At 58.3% G+C, this 20,794-nt stretch overlaps 1 protein-coding gene across 1 annotated transcript; it reads left to right on the forward strand.

Moving 5' to 3' along the window:
- The first annotated feature begins 11,261 nt into the window (after window positions 1-11,261).
- Window positions 11,262-12,567, forward strand: LOC119091936 (extracellular serine/threonine protein kinase four-jointed-like). Its single transcript, XM_037214865.1, has one exon. It carries the CDS (start codon window positions 11,449-11,451, stop codon window positions 12,265-12,267), a length of 819 nt encoding a protein of 272 aa, XP_037070760.1. The 5' UTR covers window positions 11,262-11,448; the 3' UTR covers window positions 12,268-12,567.
- The last annotated feature ends 8,227 nt before the right edge of the window (window positions 12,568-20,794 follow it).

Consider the following 20,794-nt stretch of genomic DNA (forward strand, 5'->3'; position numbering starts at 1 on the left):
GGACCTATCCCAGCCGTCCAGCTCCGGCCGGGTGACGGGCCTATCCCGGCCATCCAGCTCCGGCCGGGTGATGGACCTATCCCAGCCGTCCAGCTCCAGCCGGGTGACGGACCGGCCCCGGCCGTCCAGATCCTGCCCGGTGACGGACCGACCCGGCCGTCCAGCTCCGGCCGGGTGGGGGACCAACCCTGGCCGTCCAGCTCGGGCCGGGTGACAGACCTATCCCAGCCGTCCAGCTCCGGCCGGGCGCCGCCGCCGGCGTGGCTCTCCAGTCGCCGCACAATGAGTCATGGTCTTTTTCAGTTTCACACCTCGATTTGCTCCGTCAGGGCCTAATTGCGCCGAGTAACGGTGCCGGGGCCGCCGAGGTGTTGTCTGCGCTCCGGCCGGACGCTCGTCGCGCCACGTTTGTGTCGGCCGCGCTACGGTTGTGTCTGCTGGAAGTGGCTGTCTGCATGGGCGGTCGGCGGGCGGCCTGACGCCACTGTCCGGCGACCGCGACGGCACAACGGGATGAACGGCCTGCATGGCAGGTGGGGATGGGAACTCGGCAGGGAGGGCCAGCAGAGATAGGTGCTCGGCAAGGAAGGCCAGCAGAGGTGGGAGCTCGGCAAGGCAGGCCAGCAAAGATGGAGCTCGGCAGGCAAGGCCAGCAGAGAAGAGCTGGATAGCCTGTTTGGAGCATACGAAGAGATTTTGATTAAAGTCTTCATTTTCGATGAAAGTTTGAGGACGGATATTGCTCTGGATTGCCGACCTTGGATTGAGCTCAAGATCCGAAGAAGCCTGATTAGAAGGTTCGGATGGTGGCGTTTTCATGCGATGCTTTGTTATCGCATTGCTGGATGAAGTTTTTATGAACAACCACAAACACTAAAAGCAAGAAACCAAAGACCGACTATTCACGGGATGAGGATAGACGCGCGAGATCCCCACAGCTTCTCAAACCACGGCAACCACCCACACACCGAGCCGGCAAGGTCCCGCAGTCGTCCAACGGCCGGTAGCTCTCGCCAAGATGAAACCATCACGCCCGGCCGGGGACGCCGGTAGTGATGGGTCGACTAAGCGGCCGCGCTCGGGCTGGGACCGGCTACAAATGGGCCGACGCCGCGCCGGACGTGACCGGGCGGCGTGCTTACGTCCCCCGCCGGGTCCAGCGGCCGGCAGCACCGCACCCCGTCGGTCCCTAATGCCCTAACAAATCGGCTCGTATTCATCTGGACGCCGGGCGCCGCGCGGCAACCGAAGCCGGAGCCGGCCGGGCCGACCGAAGCCGTAGCCGGACAGCCGAGCAGCGGTCGGCGCAGGGCGAAACTCGCCGACGCTAAATAAATCAGACACTTTACGCAACAAGAAGATCAATTGAAATGCATATCACAGACGGCGTACAGTAGCTGACAGCGACACCGGCGCGGGCGGCCGCGATGGCAGAGCGTGTACCGGCCAGCGGACGCCGCCGCGTCTCTCGTAACGGATCTGTATGCCCCGCGCGCGGGTCCAGATAGCCCGATATATCCGAACCATGGCACAGGACCAAACCAGCCGCGCACAGATGTGGCCTCCAGATCTGGGAAACGTGAGGCACGCAAGCTGTTTGTCGGGAGAATGCGGGAATTTCTGGGCCGTCAGTCTCGGAAATGTTAGCGTACTCTCGTCTGACCCGCTATACGGAGACCTCGGTCCACGCCGTGCACCTGTCCCTACGCTCTGACCGACAAAGGTGCCGGCTGGCTGACACGGACAACTTCTGCCCCAGCAGGGCGTCTCCGCCAACGCGGACTTCTCGGGCCCTGAAAGCGACTCTCCAACCCACACAGACCACTCCAGCCGTTCGCGGAACTCTCCACTCCACCCGGTCGCGGTCCCTGGAACTCTCCTCACTCTAGCTGACCCACGCTCGCGCCGCCGCGGCGCGTCCACCCGTTCGGACGCCGAACCGCGCTCCTATTATACATATTTGATTTCCAATTTGTGCCCCGCTGCTGGCGTGGTCGGGAGCCGGGCGCCGGCGGCGCGCCGCGCGGCCCGCGCCGCGGCCGCCGGCACCCCGGCGCCCACGGCCGCTTTGATGCCGCGCGCGCCTGATAAATAAACATACCGGCTAACGAATTGCCCGGGCCGCGTGCAATACCCGCAGCGGGAGGCCGGCTGCACCGCCGGGCCGCTCGGCGCGCTGCTGGCTGCCGGCGCGCCGGCGGCGGCGACTCCGACGGCCGGATAGGTGAGCAGCTCAGACACCGCGGCGAGGGGAGAGGGCTGGGGTGAGGTGAGAGGGCCGGGGCGAAGTGAGAGGGCCGGGCGAGGTGAGACGGCCGCGAGAGGCAACGCCCGGGTCACGGCCGCCAAGCTGGCGGTCCGGACTCCGGCCGAGCCGCCGGTCAGCGCCGACTCGACTGTAAATCGATTGTGACTCGACTGTGACTCGACTGTGACTCGACTGTGACTCGGCCGCCCCGTAGACTCCGCGGCCGTCGTGTGCGGTGACGGCGCAAAATCGGTCCGCGCGCCGCCGCTTCTGCCCCGAATGGCCAGCGGAAACGGCGCGCCGGCCGCGCTGCAATGAGCACTTCATTAATCAATCGGCGCGGTCCCGTGCGCCGGCCCCTCTCCACCGTTTAATGGCCGCCCCGACCAATGATAGCCCAGCCAGCCCACTAAATTATAGGCCGTTTCAATTTATATGGCAGCGGCGGCGGGCGCGCGGCCGGCGGAGGCGCGGCGCGCGGCCCGCCCGATCAGGGTCAGCGGCGGCCGCTCTGCCCACCGGCCGCCGCTGGCCAGGCTGGTGTTTGTGTGTGGAACTGTGGAGAGGACGCGGGATGCAGCGGGCACCCCGCGGCGGGCGCGGCCCGCTGCCGGACCCGGCGGCTCGGCGGCCGGCGGATGCCAGGACGTCGCGTGCTACAAAGCGGACCTGACAGGCGGAGCCGGCGCGCTGCAGCCGCGCGGCGCCGGCGATGTTCTGTAAGCGGCGGCCATCAATCTCGCGCGGCGCGCAGGCCCTCCCCGCCCCTCCCCTGCCCCTCCCGCGCCGGCCGGCGGCCGTAATGAGACGGCCGTGCCCGCCTCTTGCACCCGGAGTGGCCGGCGTCGGCCGGCACCGCCCGCGCCATCTTCCGCACCGGGCGAATTACGCTGCCTTTGTTACCGGGCCGGGCCGGGCCGGGCCGGGTCAGCCCGGGCCGGTGCCGGGTCAGCGTCGGGTCGCCGGGCCGCGGCGCGCCGCCCCGGCCCGACCGCCCCCGCCGCGGCGGCAGTGCACGCGCCCGCTGCGGGCGGCGGCCGCGTGCACGCCGCGCACGTCCTGCACGCTGCAGCGGCGGACGAGTGTCGGCGCGGGTTTTCATTAGCGTAACAAGCGGCGGTACGGCGCGCGCGGCCGAGGCGGCCGAGGCAGCAGCGCCGCCAGCGGCCGGGCGTGTAAGCCGTCATGTAGCCCACGCCCCGCGCCGCCCACCGCGTAATTAGGGCTGCGCCGCGCTGCCGGGAATCTACATAATCACCGGCCGAGTCGCGCCGGCTGCGGGGGCCGCAAAATGGTCTGCGCGCGCGCGCGCCGCCGAGGCGAGGAGGGCGGTAGCGTCAAGGCGCCGATCTGATGTCCTCCCGCCGAGGACGCCGCCGACCGACGAAAAACAAGGCGACATCATGTGAACCGATAAAGGCGTATCGCGGCTGTCATCGCGTTTTTCCCGTGTCCGCCGCCGGGATCGTTTTCATCTGTCCAATTATAACATGTGTATTACACGCGATTTCATTATCGTGGCCTTTGGAGCGCTGTGCGCGGACGCATGCCGACGGCCGGCTCGTCAGAATGCTCCTCGCTGTGTGCGTCTGGTGGCTGCTGGTCTCAGTGACGGCCAACGGATAGTAAATGAAGCGCGCATTGCGTAGCCGGACCGTTGGATATTCGAGTGAATGTATCATTAAGGTGCTGTGAGCGGTAACCTGGCAGTGATCAGTCCAGCTGCGTCTGCGATGATGTTGCGCCGCCGCAGCAGCCGATCTGTGATAGCCCAGCCACTCCCATCATTACGTTTGCACTATCTGGAAGATGCATACAATGCGACAGCCGCTTGATCACGCAGCGTCACAGCACGCTACAAGCCGCTGGGATCAGACGTGAAAAATGATTTGAAATTCCGGCGCGTCACCCAAACAGCTGAGGAGCGTGTGTGCTGGGACTCCTCGCGCTGGGATAGGCGGATGCCGCTGTCTCTGCGCGGTCATCGGCTGACCTCCAAGTGTCAGCAGCCATCTCTGATTCCTTGATCGATGATTTTATTTGCGCCGTCCGGTCGCATTCGTGGGGCCCGGCGCGACGGCAAAAAGCCGAACGGAAGGATATCATCATGCATTGTTTGTTCTGTTCCCCAACTTAGCGATCCTAATGCCGGTGTTTGTCGAAAACACATGTAGCAGGCGATTGGATTAGCCTCTCTTAGTATTTTAAGCGGCCGTGGGAAGGCTGTCCCAACTGACTGCGAGCTATGCGGCTTCGAGGGAGCCGGTGGCACGTACACAGCTGTCGGCCGCGAAGGACACGCCAAGAAGAAGTGGCCACTTAGCGCACGCGCAGAACCAGACTCACGAAATGAACGCTGTGATACGTCATTGGTGCGACAGCTCTGTGGGGATGTAATCGACTCCCAGCGAATTTACTGCCGTGCCTTCCAGGCATGCTGTTTTGTTGTACTTGCGATCACGTGCAAAGGCATGATCATAATCTTTCGCCTTTCACCTTTTGTTTGATTTTAACAAGGCTTTTGATATGTAATATCGATCAACATCCTTTTGCAAGCACCAACCGTTATGCAGTTTAAATCCCTAGCATTTGAAACCTGGCTTCGACATTTTATGAGCACCCCGACAATAAAAATATATGTCTTTATATCAATCAGGAACGAGACGATAAAACTGTCCGATGAAAATAGCCTTGGACCAATAGCACCCCGGCGGAGCGTGGTTTCTTCGTCACCTGAATCCGTTGCGACTTTTTCTCTCCAAGGGTTTTACGCTCCCGCCGACCGTCGAGCAAAGACACATCTACGTCGTCCAGCTCCTCGGACATGGCTTCCTAAGTGCCCAGCTCGCGTTCGGCTCTGACCGGTGCGTCAAGCATCGCTCCCATTTTGGTGGGTTCATAAGGGACCAGAGTCCGCTGCTTTTCCTCGCATGAACTGCTAGAGTGCCGAGCTGGGAATTTAACACCGTCATCATCCATATTCATAGCACGGATGCACGTTTGTGATGAGCTTGAACGGCCCCTGCTCCCCAACCTTCGTGTGGTATCGCCACCGGCACCACAGTGCGAGCGGTGTTAGGATGAGCGCCTCAAAGGAATGCTTCAACTTTAAAGGCTGTCAGAAAAGACAAAATGTGATTATGCAGCATACACTGGACATGCTCACATGCTGTTGCCTCATCATCACATGCACCCAATCACAGAGCGACAACGGCGGCTGACACATGCACCCCATCACAGAGCGACAGCGGCGGCTGACACATGCACCTAATCACAGAGCGACAGCGGTGGCTGACACATGCACCCCATCACAGAGCGACAGCGGTGGCTGACACATGCGCCCAATCACAGAGCGACGGTGGCGGCTGGTGGTCTAGCTTCATTGCTTGGTGACGCGATTATTTTTGGTCACTTGACGCCTGTTTTTTCTTCCACGCGTGCTTACTTGGAAAAAGCCGTAAATTAATTGTCCTTCAAACTCAGAAACCAGAGCGCTTGTTTCTCAGTTGTACTATATTTGTAGATGTTCCTTCGGGACTACAACCTAGCTCCCCCAGCTTAAAGCTCTATGCAAATGGAGCATTCCCTTTCAAGAGATAGAGCCCACCATTAACGTTTTCGTATTTTATTTTGTTCTTAAATGGCCGAGACACGATGAAAATAATAAGCTTTTTGGCCAAAACGAATCCGTCACACACGGGATCCTCACATCTTCGTGCACACCGTTCGACCGTGACGTCATGGACTAAAACGCCACTATCGTCAAAGAACCCCTCAATGGTACTTAGCCCCCACAGAGCACATGCTTAACCGAAAATAGGCCTACGTGCTACGGCGCGAATAAATGATTGCTGGAAAAACAAAACATTGAAAGTAATCAGGGGTTTATAAGGACTGCGGTACCCTCCTGTGAATCTAGCAAATAAAACAAGTCATTTTTTGTTAGGCCGATCTCTTTAAAGGGTTGCCCATTGCCGATGACACTCCTGACACTGTATGGGGGTCTTAGCTGCCCAGACTGGAGCAATAATCTGGTATTGCTGAAACCTGCGGTACGAACCAAATTATTGCTTCTCCGCTCCAGCAGCAGGCCCAGAAATGTACATTGCATGGGGTCCTTGCGCTTATGCATTATACTAATTGCACGCAGGTAATTATTGTTCTGGAAAGTGTATCACCTTGACTGCTGTGAACAGCTAGCGGTATTAACCAGTGCACTGGTTGTCAAATATAGCGTCACTTCTCACCGCCCACACCGACGCATGGCCTACGTTGTAAGCCTGCGACGTTGTTGCACATTGCTCGTAATAGCATCGCGAACTCACATTATGGAGCATGACGCGTTACCTCTTCCGTTTCCTCTGGGAAGAATTGCTGATGACCCTTCAACAGTGGTGGGGTCACCGGTAAGACATCGGGGTAGCCACCTCCTTCATACCGGCCGAGGGTGATCACATGTCCGCTGTTCGAATTTGAGGAGGCCCGATCACTCTTAAAGAAGGCCCCAGATGACCAAGACGACACACTTCACCAAAATAAAAAGGTGGAACAAGGAGACCATGTATGCCCAGAAGGAGGCCTTACAACATCAAGCACCATTTGTCGACAGGAGGCCTGGGATAATTCCAAGTAGGCCCATCAGATGTGTAGGAGGCCTCATGAAAAACACTGAACCCCTTCCTGGCCTCACAAGAGGGCTGATGACAAAGACCGGAGACCAACGATCCCAAGCAAATAGGCTTTTTATTTATATGTGCCTAACTAAGATGCTCCTTTGCGAAGTCTGGCGAAGCCCAGGGAAATTTTTAGACAGGAGTTGCGATTGGAGGCTCCCCAGATTTGCTTAGAAGATCCTTAGATTTTCTACCCCCCCGCTAAAAAAGTCGGTGGCGCAGCTCTACGTTGTAAGCCATCTCCGAGCTCTCAGCCGGCTCCAAACGGAACATCGCACCTCTGTCGCGTCCCACCCTGGTGAAATCAACTTTTGGCACGGCACCTCTTGGACGAAATCCCAGAGGTGCAATGACCTCCCAGATGAAATCATCAACTATTGCACGACTTCATATGGCTCAAAAATCTCTTATGCCCATGCTATTGACCTCGCTAATTTCCCAAGAAAGCATTTAGCGCGCTGGCTTCTCATCGTTCTTCATGTTGGAGCTTCTGGATGTGAGTCGAGATTGTAACCGGTTTAGCATTTCTTTGAAAGCCAACGCTGACGTCGCCGAAGGCGCTGTATTTCTTTGAACTATACGCAGCCGGACTGCACACGTCAAAAGTCTTGTTAAACCTGCTGCCGGTGTTTTGCGCCGCTTAAGAATCTCTAACACGCCTGCTAATGATCCGCTAATCTTCCGGGGCAACACGATAATCTTCCAGGGCAGTATGATAGCATTTCGGGGAAGCACGTAGCATGTACATTCGATCACCTGCTCCTGTTCCGTACGACTGCAGCCGAAATCACTGCATATTACCAACGGACTCGTACATCTTTGAAAGATACACGGCGAAGCCACACGATAAGGATGAAGCCCGAGCGTCGTGCGATGAGTGCAGCGTTTCACACGACCCGCCGTCTCGTCTCGCCTCGCCAACCCCGGGGTGCGTCCGACGGCGCCTCCCCCGACGCGTGTGGTCCCGAGGGTCGCGTCACCAGTCGAAGCCGGCCGCGGCCCAGCGTCCCGGGCCTCGGCTGCCGGCATCGCGCCCCGGCCGCCGCCGCCGCCGCCGCCGCGCGGGCGGCCGCAGTCGGTGACCTCCACCCCGCAGGTGGCGCCCCTGGCGGCGGCCGTCGCAACCGCTCGCGTCCGCGCCGCTAATGCCGTCTGACGTCACGGCGACGGCCGTCTGGGGATGACATGGCCGCCGCCGCGAGAGCTCTCCGTCTGCCGGCCGTCGCCCGGCGCCCACCCGGGCCGGAGCGGGCGGTATCGGCGACAGTTCGTGAAGCTTTGAAGACGTTTGCGAGTGGGAGTGGGCGGGTGGGCGAGTGAAGGGACCCTGGCAGCTTTTGGTTCGACCCGCACAATGCGCTGTTTGGACTCCCAAAGAACTTGGCGGGGAGCGTAAAAAGAAGAGCAAATACGAATTTTAATGCACTTTTGTAATCAGCGCTAGCAGTTCCGTCCACGTCAGCGACGCTCCCAGCACGCTGCAAGGCCGCCAGCTCGGCGCCTCCAGCTCAGCACGCCGGCACGGGGCGGCGGGGCGCGCCGAATTGGCCGCTCATTTGCATGACGGATGTGGAGCCGACCGGGCTGTCGCCTCCGACAAACGCGCCCGCTTAGCGCGGCTGCCGCACGCGGCCGGGCCGCGGCGCCCTTTGACAGCGCGGGACCGCCGCCGAAGCTGACGCCTCGGCGCATTTGCAGAGCCTGCAGTCGGGCAGGCGCGTCGGTTTCAGTATTCGTGTTCGGCGTCGGCGGGTCCGGCCGCTGCAGCAGACGGCTGCCTGATCGATGCTCGGTGCGCCGCCGCGACATAATGCTGCCGCAGCCTGTCTCCAGTTCAGCGCGCAGGAATGTGGCGCAGACCTGAAGGCCCGCCTGTGACGAGACAGCGCGGGCCGCGCTGAAGCGCTGCTGACGCGTATCTTTGCAGCATGGTCTGCACGGTCAGCTTCGGAGTGTCTGACTCATGTAATGGCGAGTTATTATCTTCAAGTAAATGCAAGCTAAGGATGTGATGCACAGTATGCAGCGTGCTTCAGGATTACCTGTCGTCACGCTGTCTTTCTAGGGTGCGTGTCAAAGATAATTGCTAGCCTTGTTTGTGATTTCATACCCCATACTCCTGTGCACTGCAACCAATTCAGTGAAACAAGCCGTGCCAGACCTTGCTCAGTCATAGTAGTGCGAAACAGCCAGGCCGTGCGCAGATCTGGAGGCTAGGATTTGGATTACTGGCTCTTAAAATGGTCTCGTGCGGCTTGTGGTGTAGCAAGTTTAAACAACGACTTGATGAAATCCTCACTTGGCCATTACGGCTCCCCGCTATCATTGCACATTACTTTCATCGAGGGTGCTTAATCATAAGCGGTACAAGTTTAAATGATCTATCAACATAGCTAGTACTTCTCGTTTGCTTTTCTCACACCCGCAAGTGTGATGAGCGGGGCCAAGTTACTGCAAGATTCACATGTTTCGAGGAAGTTGGTCACGTTCCGCACGTATACAAACCTAGCTCCGCACGTCCTTTGGGGTTTCTTGCGATCGCAGGCAAATGAAGTTTGTTATCACCAATGTGGGCAAGTGAAATGAAATGTAGACTTGACGGCCGACCAAACTTGCTGAACAACTTCACTTATGTATTTCAGCCCGGCCGTACTCCCGCGGGCCCGCATCAGTTCTCATTTACTCAAGCCCGACCACATTCCCACGAACCTGCTTCCGTTCTCATTTACTCCAGACCGGGTGTACTCCGGCGAGCAAGCTTCCGTCCTCATTTGCTCCAGCCCGGCCGTACTCTCGCGAGCCCGCCTCCGTTCTCATTTACTCCAGCTCGGCCGTACTCCGGCAAGCCCGCTTCCGTTCAGCGTGGCTCCTCGTCCCGGCCCGCTGACCAAGGTCCCACAAACATGCCTCAGCCTCACCTAGCTCCCGCCGCCAAACACGGCGAGAGAGGGGACGCGTCTGGGTGTTGGCCGGTGACAACAGGCCGCTGTGGCTGTCGCCGGTGTCGCCGCGCCGTCACGCCTGTGGAGGTGGCAGGCTGGACAGTCGGCCCGCGCTGCACCATGTGACGCGTCGGCCTTGAGCGCGTCGTGCACCGTCGCTGGGTGTTGTCCGCTGTCCGCGTGTCTGTAGTCTCTCAGTCTAGCCCGGTGTCGTCACAGTGTCAGTTCCTTTCAGTGTCTCGCGGTCTGACCCATGACTTCCATCCTTCACACGTCCCTTAGGCCTGCTGTTGTTGTCATCGTGTCCGCCTATTCGACTTCCCCTGGGACTGATTCAGTGAACCCTGCACCTATCCTTTCCGCCGTCCTCAGGCTATCCAGCACTACTCGTTGCCCTCCCCCCCCCCCCCCCTATCCCACCCCACGCACCGTTCCTCAATCAGACCCTTCTGCTGCGTGACCAATACCCAATTTTTCACTGACGCGTTCTGGTCGGCAACGGTCGCTGTGCCCCCGCATTTGAATGAACTAACACTGTTCCTCACGACCGCTACTCCAAGATTACATGCAGGTCCTGCCACTGAACCCGTATTGTCACCCACAACGATGGCCACCGCTCCCTTATTTCGCGAGCCGACATGTCTGGACTGCCGAGACCTGCTTGCCAAATGTCGCCGTTTGTCGCCCGCTACCTCTCGTCCGCCTATCCGGCTTGCGTCTGTGGATGGCGCCGACCCGGCGTCACCTGTCCCGCAGTGACGTCACAGTGACGCATTCAATTAGCCACCAATCGGACGCCGGCCGCCGCCGGTAATTCACATGGCCCTCCTCCGCTGATTGAGCGTCGTGACGTTTTCGCAGGTGCACGCGCGGCCAGGCTCCGCCCCGCGCCGCCGGCGCCAGCCCCCCGCCGGCCGCCGCGACCGCCGCGCCGCCGCTTCAGTCGCGCCGGGTCCGCCGAGCCAGCCGCACGGGCGCCGGTAGCGCCGCGCCGCGCCCATGACCGCGTGAGCCGGCCGCTATGCACAAGGTGGAGCTGTTCGGAGTGCGCGTGGCGCCGTCGCGCACGGCGCAGGCGCTGTGCGTCATCACGGCCGGCGTCGCGTTCGTGCTGGGCACGGTGATCGGCGTGCTGATCCCGCTGTACGTGCTGCCGCCGCTGTACGCGACGCCCGAGCCGGCGGCGGCGCCGACACCGACGCCGACGCCGACACCGCGGCCGCCGGAGCCGGCCGGCCTGCTGGAGGCGCTGTCGCGACGGCCGCCGCTGGCCGCGCCACGCCCGCCGCCGTCCGTCATGCCGCCGATGGAGGAGGTGCACCTGGCGGCCACGGTCAGCCCGCGGGCGCCGGGCGCGGCCTCAGGCACGGCGCGCACCCCGCCGCCGTCGGAGGAGCCGACGCGCGTGGAGACGCCGCTGCCGGCGCCGTCGCGCAACGCCTCGCAGCCGCTGACGGACGGCATCTTCTGGAGTGAGGCGGTGGAGGCGTCGCTGCCGGCCGGCGTCGACGACGCGGCCGTCGAGGCGTGGCGCTCGTTCTGCCGGCACTCGGCGCTCATCAAGGTGGAGGAGGGCTGCGGCCGCATGCAGAACCGGCTGCTGACGTTCGAGAACGGCACGCAGTCGTGCTGCCGCTACCGGCAGAACTTCGACCAGATCCAGGGTGAGATTTTCAGCTTCCTGCTGAGCCGTGAGCTGGGCATCGGCAACCTGCCGCCCACCTCGCTGATGCTGGTCCGGCCGGGCGAGTGGCAGTGGTCGGCGGTGCGTGCGCAGCTCAGCCTGGCCCAGTGGGCCGAGGACCGACCGGTGGTGCTGACGCAGTTCCGCGAGCAGCTGGCGCCCGCATTCATCCCCGAGCCATTCCGCGGGCCCGAGCGGCGCCTGCACCCGGTGGACCTGTCGCTGCGCGGCCTGGAGCTGGAGCAGCACCGCGACACGCTCGTCGAGCTGGCGCAGTGGTCGGACCTCATCGTGTTCGACTATCTCACCGCCAACCTCGACCGCGTCGTCAACAACCTCTACAACATGCAGTGGAACCCGTCCATGATGGAGGCGCCAGCGCACAACCTGGTACGCGACACCGCCTCCGGGCTGCTGCTCTTCCTCGACAACGAGTCGGGCCTGCTGCACGGCTACCGGCTGCTGGAGAAGTACGAGCCGTACCATCGTACCATGCTGGACGCCACGTGCGTGTTCCGGCGCGCTACGGTGCGGCGCATTCGCCAGCTGCGCGAGGCGGGCGACGTGGGGACCACGCTGCGCCGCACCTTCCGCGAGACGCACCCCGAGCTCGTGGACTTCCTGCCCACGCTGCCCGAGAAGAGCATCAAAATACTGAAGCGACGCATAGACAATGTGCACGAGGTGATCGAGCGGTGCGAACGGACATACGCCAGCTAGTGCGCGCCGTGCCGCCAGTCATTGTTGTTATTTCATCGGGCGTCCGTCCGCCGGCGTGGACCGCGTGCCGGGCGCTGTGTGGGGCCGAGTGCTTTAACGCCGCCGCCGCAGCACGGCCGGGGCGACGACGCCGCGGCTGCCGGGTGTCGTCGCATTCCGGCCGTGCCGGCGCTGCCGCCCGGCCAGACCATTTTGTCCCACCCTCCTCATTTTGTGATAATTGAGCGCTGCGAGGAAGCCTGTGATTACGCGGGCGGGCCCGCCCCGCGGTCTGCCGCCGGCCATCGCAGCGGCCATCGGCGCCGCCGCCATTCGCCGCGCGGCGCGCGCTGCCCCGCTGTCGGCGCCGGCGAACGCCGCTGCCGCTGCTGCCGCCGCCGCCGCCGCCGCCGCCGCCGCCGCCGCCGCCGCCGCCGCCGCCGCCGCCGCCGCCGCCGCCGCCGCCCGCTGACCGGCGGCGGTCGCCGCGTGGCTTACGCGCCCGGCCAGCGGCGGCATTCCGCCGCGCGAAAAGAATGCGTGCCGGGTGGGGTGAGGCGGTGGCGTCCGCGCGCGGGCCGCGGCAGGACGAGGGAGCGGGGCGCGACACGGGCGGCCAGCGGGCGGCCGCGTGCTCAGTAAAAGCGCCACTTGGCCGGGTTTATGGGCCATTCGTGCCACCAGGCTCCCAGCCAATGAGCGTCAGTAATTGAGCGGGCCGGGCTGGCAGAGTAAACAAAGTACTAAGCGTTGGGACTCCGCGTCGTTAAGATACCATCGCGCACTTTCGGCGTTGACCCGTCTGGAAGTCGCATTCACGTTGCGGCCGGTTGGCACCAAGCGCGCCGGTCTCGTCTTTGTCACCCGCGTCACGCCGCCCCGCGCCGCGCGCCTGTTGCGCGGTCGGCCGTGATCGCGGCGCCGCTCCGACCGCGGGTCGCCGCGGGTCACCACAGGTCAGCGCCGAGGATCACCCTATGGCGACCCGGCAGCCCGGGCGTGCGGCTTCCGCCAGCAGCTGACCCCGCCGTGCCGACCGGCGACCCGGAGCGGGCAGCGGCGTTCAGCTGAGCCTGTTTTTCGGCCCGGTGCCGGGCCGGCCGCGCCGGCCAATCGGCCAATCGGCGCAACGCGACGGAATCTTATCGCACGCACTTTTACTTTTGTTAAATGAAATGGTTTATCGAGTGTTTGGTCGGGCGGGCGGCCGGCTCCCGCGCGCATCATCCCTACATCGGCCGGGCCGAGCCCGGCGAGCAGCTGTGATACATGCTTAGTGCAGTGTTGTGCATCGACGCGTCGCCTGCCCGTTTGTTACATGAATATATATTAGAGCGCCGCGCCGGCGGCCTGTGAACCCGCGCCCGCGGCGGCCCTTGCCGACCTGGGAGGGGGGAGAGAGGGCGCGGACGGAGCGGCGGGTTCTTGAGCTAGTCTGGTGGGAGCGCGTGACTGTGTGTGGGGTGTCCGGGCTCGGCGGCCGCCGTGCGATCGGGCCGAGCGTGTCTCTGTACATAGCGGACGGACGGGCGACGCCTACCTGCCGGCTGTCCGGCCGGGCGCCTCGCGGCGGCTGACGCGCCGCCAAGGGCTATGACGAGAATGTCGTGTGATGATCATGCAGTCGTGACAAAATAAATGGCCAGGCATACTGACTATGTTCTGTATCGCGGACTTGGAGCGCATGTCAAAGGCACCCTGAAGAACGTTAGAAGCCACATGTCACGATATAAGCAAAAGAAGCTCTAAGCCCCTGTTTTTCGGCAGTCAGGCCTGTTATGCTGAGAATTATTGACTTTTAGCATGCTGCTGGAAATGGGTAAAAGAGGATATCAAGCATCCATCGGCTATGTTGCGAGATTATCCGATGTTCCCGGCAGCATTTACGATCGCAAGTGAATAAGTTAGAGTGAAAAATTACTGTACAAAACCGGCGCGTGAGAGATAGAGAAATGAGCTGACGCTAAACAGACTCAACTAAGAGAAGATGCTCAAGCAATACCTGTGTTGTAGCACCATAAATCCAATGTTAGGAGTAAAAGGTCAAATGTCCATTATTTTGACGTTGTATTAGCGGAGCTTTAAGCGCTTTGGAACATTTTCCGTCTTTAGATGCTCTAGGCTTTCGGACAATAATCTTTGGTTAACCTTGCACTGTTGTGACCAGGAGCACCACTAAAGTGCTGTGCGTTCTACTAGTATATCCAAATGATTGCTTGATATCTTAGTTTAACCGGCTCCTGATAGATATAAGGTCAGTCACTCTCACCTCGAGAACCCGTAACGTCACATATCATCACTGGCCACAATACACTAGAGGGTGATATGTGAAAGGAATGTCTTCATACCGTGCTTCAGAGGCTTCACTCCTTCTTACAACTCAACAGCAACGAAAAACTTCATTCAGCCGTCGTCAAGTTTTCACCCAGACAAACCCTCCGGACATCCAGTTAAAGTGGACATGCTGGACCTCGCAATGCGATTCCCGGAATTAAGACAATTCTGACTCGTCTTCACAAAGCGTAAGCGCCTACCTGTCTTAATACCCAGACCAGATGTAGTCCGTCACTGCTCTACAACCAGGCTGGTCTACCGCTCTTTACGTAGCTGATTCGCGCTGCTTGATTACCTGATGTTAATAACATAGGGGAATGAGATAATAGAACACCGCTACAACGCGCGCCGGTGATTGAATGCCACAACCGTCATTATAACTGTTCACGGAATTATTTTGGCACAAGCTTTGTTATGCGTGCTTTAAAACTTTGGGGTTTTAAGGTACCAGCCAGTAATACCACCTTGACTATCCGAATTGTTCACGGTTTAGCTCCGGCACTTATGCTTGGTGCGGTCGGCTGCTGACGACGCGATCAGCTAGCCAGAAGGCACTATCAAGGCCTTGGATACTCTCCTTGCGATCTCGAACAATGCTTACGATAAGCGTACTTTTTGCAATGGGCCAGTATCATCTCAGCATTGTACGTAATGGCTCTTCTATTCAAAAAGAGCTCGTTCATCTGCTGCTGTTTGCGCTGCTTGCCCTCACATCAAATAACAAACCTGAAATCGTAACGAAAAGCTAAATTTCTGTAACAAAACTCAGCTTCTAGAGAGTCGCACTTCGGCGCCGCATGATCAAGCATTGATCCCAGCAGGCTCGTGCTATCGCGTTCGTTGGCATCCATATCTTTCATGTTTCTTTTAATAAAGCAATCAGGGAGTTAGCGAGTGTTGTCGTATCTTATGCTGGACCACATAATTCTCACAGCGCTTCGCAGCAGCGGCTCAACGCGTTGCACAACTGCCTGTCTGGTTCCATAGATACCCGTCACCCCAGGTTGCATCCCATTGTTCCCTCTCATTGGAATGTCAATGCTTGTTTGTTTTTGGTAATGCCAAGTGATGTTTTTATCTCTTGCGGCAAAGCAGACGGCTCTGGGGGCTCCCGCCGGGTTTCTGAGCTAATGAGGAGTGGCGGTCGGTGACATGAGCTGAGCTGTGAGCTAAGCTGCGAGATGAGCTGTAAACTAAGCTGTCTGAGCTGTAAGCTAAGCTGTGAGCTGAGCTATACCCTGAGTTATAAGCTGAGCTATAAGCTGAGTGGTGAGCTAAGCTGTAAGCTGAGCTATGATCGGAGCTGAAAACTGAGCTGTGAACTGAGCTGTGAGCTAAGCTGTGAGCTGAACTGTGAGTTGAACTGTGAGCTGAGCTGTAAGCTGAGCTATGAGTTGAGCTATGAGCTGAGCTGTGAGCTGAGCTGTGAGCTGAGCTGTGAGCTTTGGACGATCAGTGTGTTGTCAATGTCTAGCCATGTAATTGACTCTTGGACGCATTCAAGGAAGGACAACGGGGACATGCGCACTACCTTTTATGATATTTTTACAAGTGAATAAATATCGATAGCAAACAAGCGGGATAGCCAAAGAAGATAAGCAGAGTCAAAACATGCAATAGTTTTTTAGCCATGTAAGAAATTTTGCGCCTGCGGCGCGCCTCGCGCGCGGTTTTTTAATCGCTCCCCCATTAAACATTTTTAATCGCTCCCCCCCCCAACGATTGCAAAAGCGTGCATACACTCACGGGTCGACGACGCAAGATTTGACGTATTTGACGGACCAGGCTGTCAATACCTATTGGTCCCGTGCTAGCTGGTGACATACTCACCACGGACGGCGCAGCAGGGGATGGGAAGGAGGGGCAGTTGCCCCTCCCCCGCTTTTGATAGCAGACAAGGGGAAGAATATGTTTTTGTTCGTCAGGTTGTTTGGGAGTACCCTTTTTCAAAACTAAAAGCATTGCAATACCTGTAGATGACTAAAATCCAAATCAAGGGTGGTCTCATAACTTATATAGAAAGTAATAAATATGTCTCGAAAGACCCTTTTCTACTTCAATAAGTCCGTGTTCTAGATACTGAGGCCAACTTTATGAGTAAGGTAGTCCATGCTCTAGATAAGTAGGCCCAATGTTTTCTTCAGGAGGCCCGTTTGCTGGCTCGAGTGACACCATTCGTATGCTAGGAGGTCCCTATTTTGGGTTAGACGGTATCCTCTATATTCAGCACGCCCAATTACTGGAACAGGAGGTCCCTTTCATGCACCAGGTGACAGCAGTTACGGATCAGGATGCACTGTTTTGGGATAAAGAGGCCCTTGGCTAAATTTGGAGGCCCCTTCATGAGTCGAAGGCAGCCTGCGCTGAATTAGGAGGTCCCTCTGTACACCAGGAGGCCCTTTTCGGGAACAAGTGGCCCCGTTTTAGGATAGCGCGACCGTTTGCTTGGATGACCAGAAGGCCACATTCTGGATTTTCTCATTGGCCCCATTTACTTACTTGGACATGATATAAGTAGCACTTTCATAAAAGGCTTAAGTAGGAATATCATAAGAGGCTAAGAGGCTAGGCATAAAAGGCTTCGATGCCCATTTCCCTTGACATAACACTGCCTGGGAGATGCCCCCCCCCGCAGCTGTGAGCACGCCTGAAAATCCCCCCTTTACCTGATGCTCACCAAAAAAACAGATAGTGGGGGCTTAAGAACACATTGCATGTACACTGAGAGTAAAAAAATAACCCAAACGTGCAATCCGTGGAGCGTCTCGCCCGGCAACTCCCACTGGAAGTGAATCGGAGCTGCCTGCCGACGATGTCCTCGCACGGCGCTCGCTCCTCCCGAGGGCGGCACCAGCCTTCTATGGGCAGTGCCGCGGCGATGGCCTCCGCGCCCGGCGCCTGTGATGTCTCCGTCCGCGAGGTAACAAATACATAGTCCGGCCTTGGACGCGACATCGTCGCCGGCCCGTCGGGCCCCGGTCCAGCCGCGTCGGCGCGCCGCTCGACTCTCAGGGCACGCCCGGCTCCCGCTCGCCGCTTCACGGCGTTTATCGTTTTACGAGCCGGGCAATAAAGCTGCCCCGCATTGTTCCAATCATGGCGCATTGTTCTAATCATGGCGCCGACCCGGGGACAATGCGCCGGCGCAGAAGGCGCATCACAAGATGGCCGCGCAAAGGGCCGCGCTTCCTGGCGACAGCGCGTGATGGACAGATACGGCATGGCACCTCCGGCCAGGAGAGCCAGCCTCGATCCGTCCAGCTGCCGGGCAGGAGGGGGCGGCGCTGACCCGGCCAACAACAATCGGGCTGCTTCATCCCGCCGAACGTGTTATTCGACCAGCAATGGATCGGTAGATGCAATATCTTTCAACTTTCACTTCAAATTTCAATGCGCACCAGTTTTTAGGAAATGGAAAAAAAACACGCGGTTAAAACACTAGCCGCTGGTAATAGTGCAGATCAAATGGCGATTATAAATATGAATTGGAATGTATGCACAGCGTAGTAGCCAGGCTTTAACCAAGGAAACAGTCAATTTCCCTTTTTTAGTCAAATGACGAATTTTTTCCCGCCGCTCCCCCGTGTTTCTACTGCTTTGGTGCCGCCAAGGAAGTCCGGAAAGCCCACCGCTGCCTCGCTCCAAGATTGTGTTTAGAACACCTGCCAGGCTGAAACTGTTGCATGTTCGCTGAACCCACCACCCAAAGTACGCCGGTCCTGTTCATCGGATAATTTTTCCCACGGGCATCCGGCCAGAAAAGATTGCAAACGGTTTACGTACCACACAGCATCCTGGCACGGTTACGGGGAGCCAGGCCGACCTCTTTGACCAGTTTCCAAATTACCCTCCTTTGCCCGTCTGGAAAAATAGCATGCCAACCAAGGGACTTGCATGCAGTCCCGCTGGATAACAAACCCATCACCCCCCCTCCCCCCCCCCCCACCCTAGATCATATGCATCACGGAAGCGTGTACATGACATTGCTCGCGCTGTGCATCTCCTTCTGCTCCCAGAGTTACTGCATGCACACCTTAAAGCTGCAGAGGAGGCTCGGAGCTCTGTCCAGGTTTAGAAATTTTGCATGTGTCCACTAAATGCCAATTTGCTTACTTCATGCAGACTCCAGTTCGCCTCGCGCCTGCCGCACCATTCCGCACCAGATAGAAGAAAACGTCCAACTGCTAGCGTCCAGGACAAACGATGCTTCCTTGGGCTGTACCAGGTGCTGTTGTTGGAACAGTATCTCTCATCTGAGAACCAGACAGTGGAGTACCTCCAGCCGCTGGTGTCCAGAACAAACGATTCTCTCGTGGGCCTCTCTAGGTGCTGCTGTTGGCACGGTATCTGTCATCTGAGAATCAGACAGTGTCTAGCGACCTTACATCTTTCGCTACGGACAGGGCTCAATATTGTATGGGAAAGAATAAAGGAGCGTCTGGAGCGTTAAACTTTCACACTGGAAGCTAAAAATAGCTAACGTTGTCACAAGAAGATTTTAAGTATCCGTTCGCTACTTAATGAGGTGATCGGTAACAGCAGCTTAACGATTACGCAATGTATGCAGCTTAAGGCATCAATATTACCGGTTCCCTGTTGCTTAGAATTTCGTCAGCACTTACAGCTGACAGCGAAACCTTTTTAACACTTAATATCACTCCCACTCGTCGTTCCCACTGATGAAGGCGAGGCAATCACTCAGAGGCAAGGCGAAGCAATCGCTCAGAGCTCCACCATACGCGGCGTCTGCTCGCCGAACAGCTGGACTCTTTCTCTCGCTAGGCATAATGGGTCCTGGCACTCAGCTCCTAACAAATGACCTCAGTAATGCATCCCTAAACTTCTTGGAGGACCACTGAACATTTCACCCATCGCGCTCCATTTCAAGTGTGCTGGAAAGGCAGAGAAGATCGCACAAACTCTTGGCTCTCTGGCTTTCCGCGCGGATCCGCGGTATCACACCCCATCGCTGTTCGCTGGTGGTCGGTCTGTCGAGCCTGATTACTGCCCCCTGTCGCGTGCAGTATGAATCGTGCATTGTGCACGCAGCTCCAAATCAGCGTCCGTGGCCGCTGATGGGAGCGCGACCCCCGCCTGACACAACAATGAAGCCGTTTGTCGCCGGACCGGCGCCGTCAACAGCCTGACACAAACCGGCGCCGTGAACATCAGCGCCCGGCGAGCACAGGGCCTACACAAACCGACGCCGGCGACAGCCTGACACATACTGGCGCCGCTGACAGCCGCGCCCGGCCGGCGCAGGACTGACACAAACCGGCGCCGCCGACAGCCGCGCTCGATGAGCGCAGGCCTGAACTGGCGCCTGGCTGGGCGTTACTCTGTGACCGACTGTACGGGTTGCGTATGCAATGCTCAGCCATGGCTGCTTCTAGACGAGAACGTTGCTGCGCTTCGTAACGTGCAGGGTGAGCTCTGAGTTCTGTATGGATGTGGGGCTGTGTGCTTCAGTGCAAGTCTTTCATCTGTCTTTGTTTTACCTTGTTTAGAAACGCCTGTGTGTATTGCTTGTGTGTGTGCTTGCTCACTTGTGTATGCAATGCGCAGGCTAAACTGCTTCCAGACAATCATGTTGCTGCGTTGCGTGACGTATTGGGTAAGTTCTGAATTTTGTGTGAATGTGGGGCTAAGTACTTTAGTCTTTTGGCTGCCTTTGTATAACCTTGCTTAGAAACATTTTATTTGGAAAGGAATGCGTTTGGCCATGGCAGCTTCCCTTGCATCACTTTATCTGCCATGGTGTTACGTCAGCCTTTCTCAGGAAATCGTGTATGTTGGCCTGCTCAGCTGTATGCTTAGAGTGCTGGGCTGCGATTGTGTGACGTTTGGGGTCAACACCCGGAACCAGGGCCGGAGCGAGCCTAACCAACTGGCAAAAAAGAAGAGCAAAACAAACACAAATAGCTAGCAAGCTGGCTGCAGGGGTTTGCTTGAGAAACTTTTAGTCATAACACACCATCGAACAGTGCAAAAATAAGGCTAAACAAAGACGTTTAGCACGCGCTCGGGCAGGGAACGGCACGGCGTAAACCCGCCAATTTTTTCAGAGCTGTAAACAGTGGAATGAAATATGTTTTGGTAGAAATAATTTAGATAGACCTCGTAAGTTGACTGACCTATGACAGGTCGAAGTCAGCCCATGAATTCAGTGAAAGCAAATTCCAGGGAACCGTTTAATCCGAAGTAAGAACGGTGA

Source organism: Pollicipes pollicipes, unplaced genomic scaffold (genome assembly GCF_011947565.3).
Source record: "Pollicipes pollicipes isolate AB1234 unplaced genomic scaffold, Ppol_2.1 Scaffold_3447;HRSCAF=4054_pilon_pilon_pilon, whole genome shotgun sequence".
In the NCBI taxonomy this organism is placed as follows: Eukaryota; Metazoa; Arthropoda; class Thecostraca; order Pollicipedomorpha; family Pollicipedidae; genus Pollicipes; species Pollicipes pollicipes.